Source organism: Micromesistius poutassou (genome assembly GCF_964030765.1).
Source record: "Micromesistius poutassou genome assembly, chromosome: 24".
Taxonomy (NCBI): Eukaryota; Metazoa; Chordata; class Actinopteri; order Gadiformes; family Gadidae; genus Micromesistius; species Micromesistius poutassou.
Genome location: NC_140294.1, coordinates 6,001,963 through 6,014,010, shown reverse-complemented (window position 1 = coordinate 6,014,010; position 12,048 = coordinate 6,001,963). Strand labels below are relative to the sequence as shown.

Genomic DNA, 12,048 nt, shown 5'->3' with positions numbered 1-12,048 from the left:
AGGTTCTTAACATTTTAAACGAGGAAATGGCAACATACAATGGCGCCGCAATTTTTAATTCAAGACCCATCCGATAAGTCTATCGATGAAAGTGAATCTCAAAATCAACGTAGTCAGGATCAGATGCATACTCCACCATTTTAGCAAACTCCCATCATCTTTCCCCATGTAGGACAAGCGCACTGTCCTCCCTCCGTCCACAAACATTCCAAACATTCTGGCGCCATGTTAAAGCGACCTCCTGCTGAGCTCGGAACGCTACGGTCAGGATAGGGCACGACTTTACCGTAGACTATGGTCATTTTTAACATATCTAAATCCGATTTACCACCGGAATTCCCCTTTCACGTATCTAGAGTACAGCAGAATGAAAGCATTATTGTTTAAATCTTACCCTTGCTCTGGGTCGTAGGGCATATGATTTGTCTCGGCGTTATGAAGTCGACGCACAGCTGCCTGTAAATCACAAGACCAAAACAAACAATTTAATAAAGCAACTTACACTGGTTCTGCTCATGGGTTATTTTACAAGGCTACTTTTAGCTGTTTGGGCTAGGCAGGCTACTTAAAAAAACGCTTTACTTTAAGGCTACTTTTAGCAGAGCTAGCTAGGTAGCTAGCAATCACTGAACATAATCTTACCGCGATCTTCGGACGGTGTACCCGCCTTCTCTTCTTAGGGTTAGCGGTAGTGCTGGAGTCTTCCGTACAGACCCTTTTCTCCAAAATGCTGCCATCCGATCCTCCATGGACTGCATCCTTGATTGCGTTATTTTTAATTCAGCAGACATCTGTTGAAAGCCGTCATTGAGCTGCCGAGACAGGCCCGAGATTGCGTTCAACAGCCGCTTCTCTGTGTTCTGCCGACTGGCGGTAGCACTAAGGTTCGCGTCGAGGGTTCGCATGCTGAGGAGTTCCAGGAGATAATCCGTAAAAAAGACGGCGACTAGTCATAGTAGCAGCTAGAGATCAAAAGTCAAAACCACATGAAACGTGAGAGTACAAGAACTCGTTTTAAAAGAACTCTTGGCCATGACCTCGCACGTGATTGGACAAAGGGACCTTTGTGGCAAAGCCTGATTAAAACTAATTGTTGAAATGAATTGTTTTGTGTGTCTTTTTAACATAACATTGGCCATTGCTGATGACATACACTACCGTCCAAAAGTTTGGGGTCACCGGTTCATTTCTGCATTGAATTCCATTATATATCAGCTTCATGAAATAATCAACTGGAATGCTCTACGGTCATTATTATTGTACAAATATAAGTCAAGATGTGCTGAACACATATGGGATGGATTCGAGAGTGTTTGGCTTTGATTGTCTAATTCAAGGTGATTTTAGAGAATGAATACCAAGTGTGCAATATGCAGTCATTACAGAAGTTGAATTCTTTAAAATGTCTAAAAATGTAAACATTTCTCAAACAAAGCTTATAATCACACTTAGTTGTGTGCTAAACCATGAAAGAGTAAACAAAGCATTGTGGTTTATATTTTAGGCTCTTTAAAACTGCCAACTTTTATTGTGTTCACACAGAATTTTGCACACTTGGGATTCTCTCAATCACTTTTTAATTAGACATTGGAAATGGTTTGCATGGAACACTAAAATGTTCCCATAGTTGTTGAGCAAATCTTGACTAATTTCTGTGCATTCATAATGTTCATCAGGGGTCGGCAACCCTAGGCATGCGTGCCACCACTGGCACGTGGACGCATAATCATTGGCACACTTGCAATGTGCTACAATGCGGCAGCGTAATCATTACTACAGATTTGTTTTGCACTTTATTCAGTTTTGGGCATTTCCTCCCAGTGCAAATATGTTTAAATGAGTTACTGAAAGCAGTGTTCTGAATTGGGATCAATTAATCGTTTTTAAACCTATGTTGTGAGTAATAGAGAAGAAAATATTTAAAAGATTGTTGCAAGTGGCCTGTATACATGGCCTTCACATGTTTTTTTGCAAAGCTGTACATGTCTTAAAGATATTGATGTGGATGTTTCCATCATTCTCATATAATGTAATTTACATTTTACATTTCTCACAGTGAAAATCTGTTTTTGAGTTTCTGAAAGCAGTATTTTAAGATGGGATATATGTAATTATAATTTGTAAGCCCATGTTGCAAATATAACAACAAAAAAAAACTTTAAAATGTTGATGCATTATTGTAATTCTGGTTATAATGGAGTTTAATGCTGAAATGAGCAGGTGACTTAAACGTATGAACTGTAGTGTATTCAGTAATTAATCTAGCATACTTTCATTAAATAAATCAATTCAAGTTCAAATGTAAGAGTATAATTAGGCTATACTGAGCCTAATCTATTTATACCAGAGATTTACTTAAAGTGAAGTTAATACCTTTGTATAGCTAATTTGCATGTGTATAGCTCACAGTACATCTGCATTTACATGTTAAAGCTTCCCCTACAATTAGGGGGAGGGGGGCCATGGGGGACGAAACCTGAACTTCTGCGACAATTTCCGGTGCTGCTTTTTGACGGAAATCCCGCTTTTCATGCAGTGCGAGGCACACAGTGCAGACAGCTGGGCTAATGTTGTTAGCGAGACACGCAGCGGGTCAGTCACGGGTTGGCACAATCACCACCACAAACACACAAGCGTACTCACCTGGGTCCAGAGCAAGCAACCCACACACTCAGAGCCGGGAGACAGACGGATCCAGTGATGGTAAAGTTTGGCCGGCTGATAGTTAGCTAGCTGGCTAACGTGGCTGATAGTCCAGGAGTGTAGGAATGATAAGTGGGAACGGAGCATAACTGCAGAGATGCGCGATGGGCTAGAGAAGCACGGAGACTTACTGCACTAGTTGCAACGCTAACATCAGCGCTAACGTCAACACTAACGTTAATGCTTACGTCAGCGCTATCGTTAAAGTCATTACTAACGCTGATGTCAACGCTAACATCAACACTAACGTCAGTGCTAACGTCAATGCAAACGTCAGCGCTAATGCTACCGTCAATGCTAACTGCAGCGCTAACGCTAACGTCAGTGCTTACGCCACTGCTAACGTCCACTATTGTAGTCCATTGTTGTAGTCCATGAGGGAGAGAGAGAGGCCGTTTCTCAATTTGCGTTCTCGTCTGTACTTGTGTACTTGCATTCTCGTGAAACGTCATCAGTCGTAGCCCAAGTACTGTTCCAATTCCAAGTATGCATCAAGTCAAGTACAGTCGTAAAACCCGTGTGTGTTCTCGATGCGTTCTTAAACTGGCCGTTCCACCGAGGACGCATCGGAGGTGACTTGTGTGGACTTGGGACCGTTAAATATCCCAGGATGCATTTCGCATTCCCATGTTTTAAAATATTAGTATGTAAGCTATAATAATAGGCTATATATAGGAACATTTTACATATATAACAAATATGTAGGCCTATTAATTCAAAATATTAACATACTATTTTAAAATGAAAGAGGCCAGGGTTTAGTTTTATATAATGTGTTTAAATTGTTCGGTAGTATATGCCTACATGAGGCCATAAAGCAGTTAACAGAGCTGACGTCATCGAGTCCGCTGCTGTTCCAATTGTAGGTGCGTACTCGTGTCCTCGGAAGTCTGTACTTGGAAGTCTGGACTTGCCAAGTACGCACTTCCAAGTCTGCGAGTCCGTAGTTTGCGTACTTGGTATTGAGAAACGGCCAGAGACTAACAAAGACCACACTACCCTCCACCACGTGACTTTAACCAGACTCCTCCAGAGTGCTGTGATGTCCACTGATTGCTCAACGAGCAACAGCTGAGGCGTGAGACCAACTGAAAACTAATCTGGAGTGAAACTAAAACTGTGATTTTGAAAAAAGTATAAATTATATCAATTCTGATTCAATATTATTGAAGATACAAATGTATAGATTTCTTTAATAGTTTGAATGATGGTAAACGGTTGAATTTTGACCAAGTTATGATGTCTTAAGTGGATGAAGTGTTGAAGAGGATGAAGCATGAATCAGCGTTTTTTGAATTTTCCAATGGAAATGAATGGGGGAATTTTGGGTGAATAACCATGGTAATTTCAATGCTAACGTCAGCGCTAGCACTAATGTGTGTGTGTGTGTGTGTGTGTGTGTGTGTGTGTGTGTGTGTGTGTGTGTGTGTGTGTGTGTGTGTGTGTGTGTGTGTGTGTGTGTGTGTGTGTGTGTGTGTGTGTGTGTGTGTGTGAGCGTCCTCGGATTTAGCATCCTAGCATATCTAAGATGTGAATATGATGGGCAAAACAACCTAATGAGCACAGCACATGATATGTACATTACGAACACACCACAAGACACGTACATTACGAATATAGTTAACCCTTGTTCTAACTAACACATGCATAACCAGCTATTCTTCAGGTCAAGGCCTGAGCCGGAGGCCGGATGTCAGAGATGCTAGACATCAACATGGAGAGATGCTAGAGACTCAGACAATGCACCACACATTCGCAAAAACAGGAGTCAGTCTGCTGATAATATAGCATCCATAACTCTGGGTCAAGATACCCCTCGAGAACCCCTCGCACCTGGTTAGAAACACAGAAGACACTCATAAACGATATCAGTGCCCAGAGGCTCAAGGTCAAGCTAAGCATTCAGAGACACACACACACACCAACCTAAGCACACACACCTCGTTAGGAGGAAAACACAGCATAAGACTGTACCACACAGATTATCTCACGCTCTTCTGAAGCAGAACTTCCACGGAGGCGAAGCTCCAGACGACCGCTGTTAGGGACTTAGAAATATTCAATCTCTCACGCGGTATGAACCTGTATCACTTTTGCTACTTTACTCAATAAATCCGAGGCCCTCGTGCTGACAGACTTTATTACCTCTCCGTCTCATTTTATCTGGTCAAGTAACTAGACAGACTGATTTTCCGAACAAATGCTTCCAGCATTCATAGAGCAGTACAAGTGGTGATGATGATGATGATGATGCAGAAGGGTTCAGTAGCTCATCATGTCTTGTTCTCCGTCAGATGCCTGTGAACTCACACTGGACCCAAACACAGCCAACAGTTACCTCTCTCTGTCTGAGGACAACAGAAAGGTGACGCGGGTCGGAAAGTACCAGTCGTATCCGGATCACCCAGAGAGATTTGACTACCGGCCCCAGGTGTTGTGTAGAGAGGCTCTGACTGGCCGCTGTTACTGGGAGGTAGAGTGGGAAGGACATGTTGAGATAGGAGTGACATACAGAGGAATCACAAGGAGAGGAAAGGGTTATGACAGCCTGCTTGGAGGGAACAACAAGTCCTGGAGGCTTGATTGTTATGATGATCGTTACTCTGCCCGGTACAACAATATAGGGACAGTCATACGTCTCCGCTCCGCTGGCTCTACCAGAGTAGGAGTGTATCTGGACCGGCCTGCTGGCACTCTGTCCTTCTACAGAGTGTCCCCAGGTGGAGGAGGGTCCTCAGACACACTGACACACATCCACACCTTCAGGACCTCCTTCACCCAGGAGGACCTCCTCCCTGTGTTTGGGGTATGGTGGGAGGATGGTGCCTCACTGTCTCTGTGTAAGTTATAGTCTCTCTCTCTCTCTCTGTCTCTGTCTCTGTGTGTGTGTGTGTGTGTACGAAAAAAAAAATGCCCGTCTGGCCGGGCACACACACAAACGCGCACACACATATACATACATACACACACACACACTGCTTTTGCGTCAGTGTCTCTAGGGCAGTTATAGTCTCTCGCTCTCTCTCTTTTACTCTCTCTCTCTGTCTCTCTTTTTTTCTCCCTCTCTCTCTCTCGCATCTTTCCCTCCCCCCCGTCTCCCCCTCCTCCCCCCGTCTCCCTCTCCCCCTCCTCCACCCCCTCTCCCCCTCCTCCCCCCCTCTCCCCCTCCTCCTCCCCCCCGTCTCCCTCTCCCCCCCGTCTCCCTCTCCCCCCGTCTCTCTCTCCCCGTCTCCCTCCCCCTCGTCTCCCTCTCCCCCTCCTCCTCGTCTCCCTCTCCCCCTCCCCCCCCCGTCTCCCTCTCCCCCTCCTCCCCTCCCCCCCCTCTCCTCCTCCCCCTCCTCCCCCCCGTCTCCCTCTCCCCCTCCCCCTCCTTTTTATGGGGCTTCCTAAAAGTTGATGATGATGAACCATGAAAGGAAGAGACTTTAAGGATCTCCCATAGGGTTAGCTAAGCAGCTTTTATTAAGATCTCATTTTTAATTTGAAATATATATTAAATACCTATTGATGGTAAATCACATGTTTTTTTATGCAACTATATATTTGTAATTTTCAGACTTAACTTCAAGGCCTTGTTATAGCGCCACCTATGTGTTATAGAGCCACCTATCTAACGAACCATGTTTGTTCTATGGACTATGATATCATCATTGTTGTCCTAATCAGATTTTATATTTCATTCATAATAACCAAGAGGTCTATGGGATAATGTTGCATGTTGTAAATGACTTTAAACTGAATCTTGATTCCTTTTGTTCTGTTGGGAACCAAACGGCCGCAGAACATGTTCAGTTATTAAAGATACGTGCACACCTGTTTATGATTAGTAAAGTCTGCAGCTTCTATTGTTTCGTCCTTGTGTTTATTGTGTACATGTAAGGGACCATTTTTCTGTTGTATTTGTTCATGAAGCATAATGATAATAAACAACTCAGTGGATCAACTGAATGTTCTCGTGTGTTCAGCCCATCATCATTCTCCTTTTATTACTAAATAATGTTACATAAGACCCTTAAGAATAATAATATATTAATCAGAAATTATAAATAAAACAACAAATGTTTTAGTCTCTCTCTCTCTCTCTCTCCCTCTGCCCCCCCCCACCTCACCACAGTAACACCCCCCCCCACCATGGTAACACTCCCCCCCACCTCACTACAGTAAACCCCCCCCCCCACCACGGTAACACCCCCCCCCCACCACGGTAACCCCCCCCCCCATCATTTCCACCCCCCCTGAGTGCAGGACCACCTTGGCTGTTCTACCGTCTGCTTAAGGTCGGTAAAGTGTTCTTATGATGCTCCTGCCGCTGTGCAGGCTCTCTTTGGTCATGGTTATAATATTTATATTGTGGAGCCCACGGGTTCATTTAGTAAGTTACGTTTCTTGTTTGTGTCACAGATCTGGTAGTGCGCCATGCAGCCAAGCAGGATCAGCACCTTGGAGAGTTCTATTTATTTTGGTTTTGGAGTGCGGCCTTCACTGAGTCAATGTGTGTGTGTGTGTGTGTTCTTCAACTTGAAGTTATTTATTGTCACGTTTAGTAAAAGTTCTTTATTTTTACATTAAGTTCAAATTGTTACGTTAGGCTGTTCCCGCCGTCCCGTTATTGTTACGTTAGGCTTTAGTCCGGCGTCAATAATAAATGGTCTTGATCAGAAATAAACCTCCATTCCGTGTGTGTGTGATCTGTCTGTTGCTGAATAAGGTTCTATAGCTGCTTTGGCATGTTGGTGGTCAACATGTCTGTAGTGTAAAACGTTCTAAAACTGGTGTCAAATGTTGCTGGCCGTATTACTACTTAAACCATGAATGTTGCGCATCATTTATTATGACGTCGTTATATATACTTTCTTTCAGCGACCCCAACTCAAACTGACTTCCCGCGTCCCTGACAACTGCCTCAATAATCAAGGAGAAGAAGAAGAAGACTCCCTTTGTGTGTCTTTGTGTTCCTTCAATATGTGTTGTATACGTTTGGGTGAACACAGATCTCCTCACACTCCTCTTTTCAAAACAAGGGTCCATTTTGTTAGCAGTGACGCGCGTAGGAGGACGGTCTGACGGAGCCTCAGGGGCCGTCTGGCTCCAGGACGCCTACGGGTTAGACAGGGGACACCTGGCATCCAACCCACAACCTTTAGAGCAGGCAGTCACACACCCCCCAGACCACTGGACTGTTGTGGTGTCTGTGTGTCTCTGACCTCCACCCCCTCCACCCTCAGGGTCTGTCAGGGCACCCCCAGCCCCGCTGCAGGGGGGCTCTGCTGGGGGCCGTCTACCGGAGCGACCGGCTGGAGGTGGACCTCCTGAACGCTGACATCACCGCGCACACGCACGCCGCCAGCACCCAGAGTGTGTGTATGAATACCCTTACAAACTACAGTACCGCTCTGCCCCGGTAGAAAGACTGTGGTTTACTGAAGAGGCAAACCAACCTAATGGACTGCTAGGTGATACAGCCTATGCAGGTCGTGTTGAACACAGCTGTGAAGAGATCATCTGCAGCTTGTCCAGCTGTAAAGGAAAGTGTACCCTGATAATCAAAGACCTGAGAAACACTGACTCTGCTTGGTACAAGTTTAGGTTCATAACAAACCAGACAGGATTTACTGGTCCAACTGGAGTGGAGTTATCAGTGACAGGTATACTCTGATGACTTATAAGACTACCCAACATTGTGTGTGTGTGTGTGTGTGTGTGTGTGTGTGTGTGTGTGTGTGTGTGTGTGTGTGTGTGTGTGTGTGTGTGTGTGTGTGTGTGTGTGTGTGTGCGTGCGTGCGTGTGAAAGTCTGTAATCTGAACCATTATGAATAACAGTTTTTCTCTTGGACCCAGATCTGCAGGTCTCATATATCAAACCATATCTGGAATGTTCCAGTGGTTACACGTGTGAACTAGCTGGTAACCCTAACTACATCTGGTACAAGAACAGACGGCGTACCAGTGGAAGTTTCTATATATACCCTACCTCCTATGACAGCTATTCCTGCGCTGTTGAAGGATACGAACGCCTCCATTCCCCTTTAGTGTGTAAGTCGACTCCACACTGACATGACGGCAGATGTTATGGAACTTTTTGTAATAACTATGTGTTATGAATTTGTAACTATAATAACTACATGTGTTATGAATGGACAAAGTGTGTGTGAGCAGCCAGTAGAAAGATACTTCACACTCTGGAAAGTCATCAGAGAAACACATTTTCTGTCACATTGTGGTGGAGGGAATAGTTTCTCTATCAGACCTTACATAGCGAAATCTACTGTAGGAAGACAATCAATTACATAATATATAAGAGGACCCTTATTAAGAATACATTTTAGAGAGAATAGTAACACTTGACAATATGGGTACATTAATTAACATTAATTAATTCTAGCCATATGAACTAATGTATAAATCAATACCTTAGTTAACATGAACACCATTAGTCAATTATTACTAGACCATTAGTGAACTGGTTATTCACTGTAAGTTAAAGTTAATGACTTTAATTAACCCTTGTAAAGTGATACCGAAGGAATAAGTAGAAACTACAGCTTCTATTATAGTATAGCTTTTTAGTTTCTTCTATTGTAGTTTCTACTCTGGTATTTTCTCATTGAACTATACCAGATAGTTATTCTCAAAGTAAACACTAAGACTACAAATTCCACCAGATTAGTGCTTCAAGAACTCTAACAGTGCTATTCCTTTCTCAGGTGTCTTAGGATACAGTTGTAACGAAGTGTCCTACACCACCAGAACCACGTGTGTTCTGCAAGGAACATCAGTGGACATCTCCTGCACATACAGAACGTATGGATCAACCTATATATCAAATAAATACTGGTATATATGGAGAGATAATCAACAGCCCAGGGACCTCATAACAGACTCTGAATATAAAGGCCGTGCTCAGTACTCTGACGAAAGGAGACGAAGCTCCACTCTGAGAATCACTGACCTCAAAGTCACAGATTCAGCAGAGTACCGCTTCAAGTTCACAACATATCACCATGAATGGAAAGGTGATTTACATGGTACAACTCTGACCGTCACAGGTAATACTTTATATATAGTCGGCCAATAATACTAATAATATTAAACAGTTAGGACTCTACAGTGGTTTAATTATATACTATATATTACTTATTCAGGCCTGAGCGTGGACGTGACCCCTGTTGCCACGGTGACAGAGGGCCAGAGAGTGACACTGAGCTGTATCACCAGTTGTCCTCTGACTGGTCCACCCTCCTACATCTGGTACCAGAACAACGTTTCCCTGTTGGAGGAACCAAATAACCAGCTGGTTCTGGAGCACGTCACCCCGAGGCATGCTGGGAACTACTCCTACTCCGTCAGAAGTGACCGACCCCTCCGCTCTCCCCAAAAGACCCTCACCGTTCAATGTACCATGTGTATATTACATCCCACTTCATCTGTTTCTGATTGGCCCAGTTTACCTGTGACTGCAATAACACTGTTGAGCCAGAGGTGGTGACTGCAGTCTGATGTTTGTCTTTGGTGACGCTTCAAAGAAAAGGGCAATGATACTAGCCTGACATGTTTGATAATACTTTTGTGATACATTTAACTAACACTTGTTATCAACACACCTGCCACCAGATGCTCCAAAGACCCCCTCAGTGAGCGTGAGTCCCTCTGGTGAGATAGAGGAGGGCAGCTCAGTGACTCTGAGCTGCAGCAGTGATGCCAACCCAGCAGCTAACTTCTCCTGGTTCAAGGTTACTACAGATGATTCCTCCAGAGTGACGGGCCTGGGTCAACAGGTCGTCTTTGATCACATCCAGTCTTCAAACACTGGACAATATCTCTGTGAAGCTAAGAATGAGAGAGGGACAACATCAGAATCCATCTCCATCGATGTGAAATGTGAGTAAAACACACTATTCAAATACAGAGGAATTATCTAAACCTCGTCTACATGAATCATCCCATAGGGCAAACATCACTCTCTGCTATTTTTTGATATGAGAGTACTGTTTAAAATGCTAAAGGTTTAACGTCATATGGAGCAGTTCTCTCATATTTAACATATTTATTCATCATGTATTCAATTCAAAAGCTCTAAAAGCTTTTCTTTCCAATATCGTTAATACTAATCCATGTTGTTTCAACATGTTTTTACAATGACCTCCAGATGGGCCTAAAAACACATCTGTGTATTCAAGTCCCTCTGGTGAGATAGAGGAGGGCAGCTCAGTGACTCTGAGCTGCAGCAGTGATGCCAACCCAGCAGCTAACTTCACCTGGTTCAAGGACCGTGAAGACTCAGTGGGACAATCAGGACAGAACTACACCATCGCTCATATCTCATCCCAGCATGGAGGAAACTATTACTGCAGAGCGCATAATGGAATCGGACGTCATAATTCCACCTTGTTGTCCATTTATGTGACAGGTAATCGTTCATCTGATAGACCAACACCTTTGATGTATCAAAGGGTCAGGTTTAAGGACTTGAGCACACAGTCTAATACTGGCCTATGGATGTTGCAGGTTCCTCACCATCACCACACACACTAGTTGCTGTAGGAACCGCTGCGGCCTTACTATCCCCCATAGCCCTCCTCGTCTTCCTCTGGATGAGGTATATTCTCTCTCTCCCTTCATTCTTTGACATGGTTTCTCCTGCTGCTTCTTCATCTGTCTGTTCTCTTCCCCAGGAGAAAGAAGGCGTCCAGAAAAGCCCCTGGGCTGGGAGGACGGCCAGAGACCGAGGAGGGGGTGAGACACAGGAAGTCATTTAACTAACCCATGATGGAACTAACACACAGTGGAAATACCCCGAGGCAACGCCCCAAACCACATGTGAAACGTGACTTCTTTCTTTAGCGAGTGGTCTTGTCTGTTGCCCTGTCAATATGCAAACATAAGAGATGATGCCCAATGAAGAAATGCTGTTGGAGGTGAAAGGCAAAACCCTCAATTTAGTGGTTGAGTGGTGGATCCACGGTCCTACCCCAGCGACGGTAGCCAGCTCTGGGTCAAGGCCAACCGGCATGAAGCCTTTTAAAAGGCTTTTCTAATGGACCTTTCTGTCTCTCCCTCTCTCCCTGTCAGTCTCTTCCTGTGTACGTCTTAGCTGGGACCAATCGCTTGGCTCCTTCAGCACAGAGTGAACCAATAGAACGGCAGGATGACCTTCACTATGCCAGCGTCCACATCCACCGATTGGCTGGCTCCAATGTCCAATCAGATCGGTCGGAGGAGGTCCTTTACTCTACGGTCAACGTTCAAAGAGCCAAGGCTGTCCCTGAATGAGCTTCTCATGATATCAGAAGAGAAAAAGAGTCACTATTCTGACCTCCTCATTTTTCACCTGCTTTAGCAATGTTA

The 12,048-nt window shown here is 44.3% G+C and overlaps 3 protein-coding genes across 6 annotated transcripts in view; all 3 read left to right on the top strand.

Annotated features, from left to right (window-relative positions):
* Positions 1-8,148, top strand: part of LOC311369527 (E3 ubiquitin/ISG15 ligase TRIM25-like) — a 24,678-nt gene extending 16,530 nt beyond the window's left edge. The window contains exon 4 of one of the 4 annotated variants that reach the window (XR_014640127.1): positions 7,929-8,040. Coding sequence is in view for 2 of the 4 variants with exons in the window: in XM_084487748.1 (XP_084343874.1) it covers positions 4,998-5,554 (557 nt within the window). In the remaining 2 variants the exon portion in view is untranslated. Of the gene's footprint in view, positions 1-4,997; positions 5,594-7,928 lie in introns of those variants that run through there. The other 3 variants (XR_014640128.1, XM_084487749.1, XM_084487748.1) reach the window with 3 other exon arrangements.
* The window catches only part of LOC311369505 (NLR family CARD domain-containing protein 3-like), a gene marked incomplete at its 3' end in the record, with an annotated part of 218,310 nt that overhangs the window by 75,974 nt on the left and 130,288 nt on the right, over positions 1-12,048 (top strand). The window lies entirely within an intron of this gene.
* Positions 8,027-12,048, top strand: LOC311369688 (sialic acid-binding Ig-like lectin 5; the record flags this gene model as incomplete). Its single annotated transcript, XM_084487908.1, has 9 exons — positions 8,027-8,348; positions 8,542-8,736; positions 9,408-9,749; positions 9,846-10,097; positions 10,315-10,581; positions 10,850-11,110; positions 11,209-11,299; positions 11,376-11,436; positions 11,773-12,048. Coding segments are annotated over 9 exons (1,992 nt in total), but the record flags the coding sequence as incomplete, so codon positions are not given.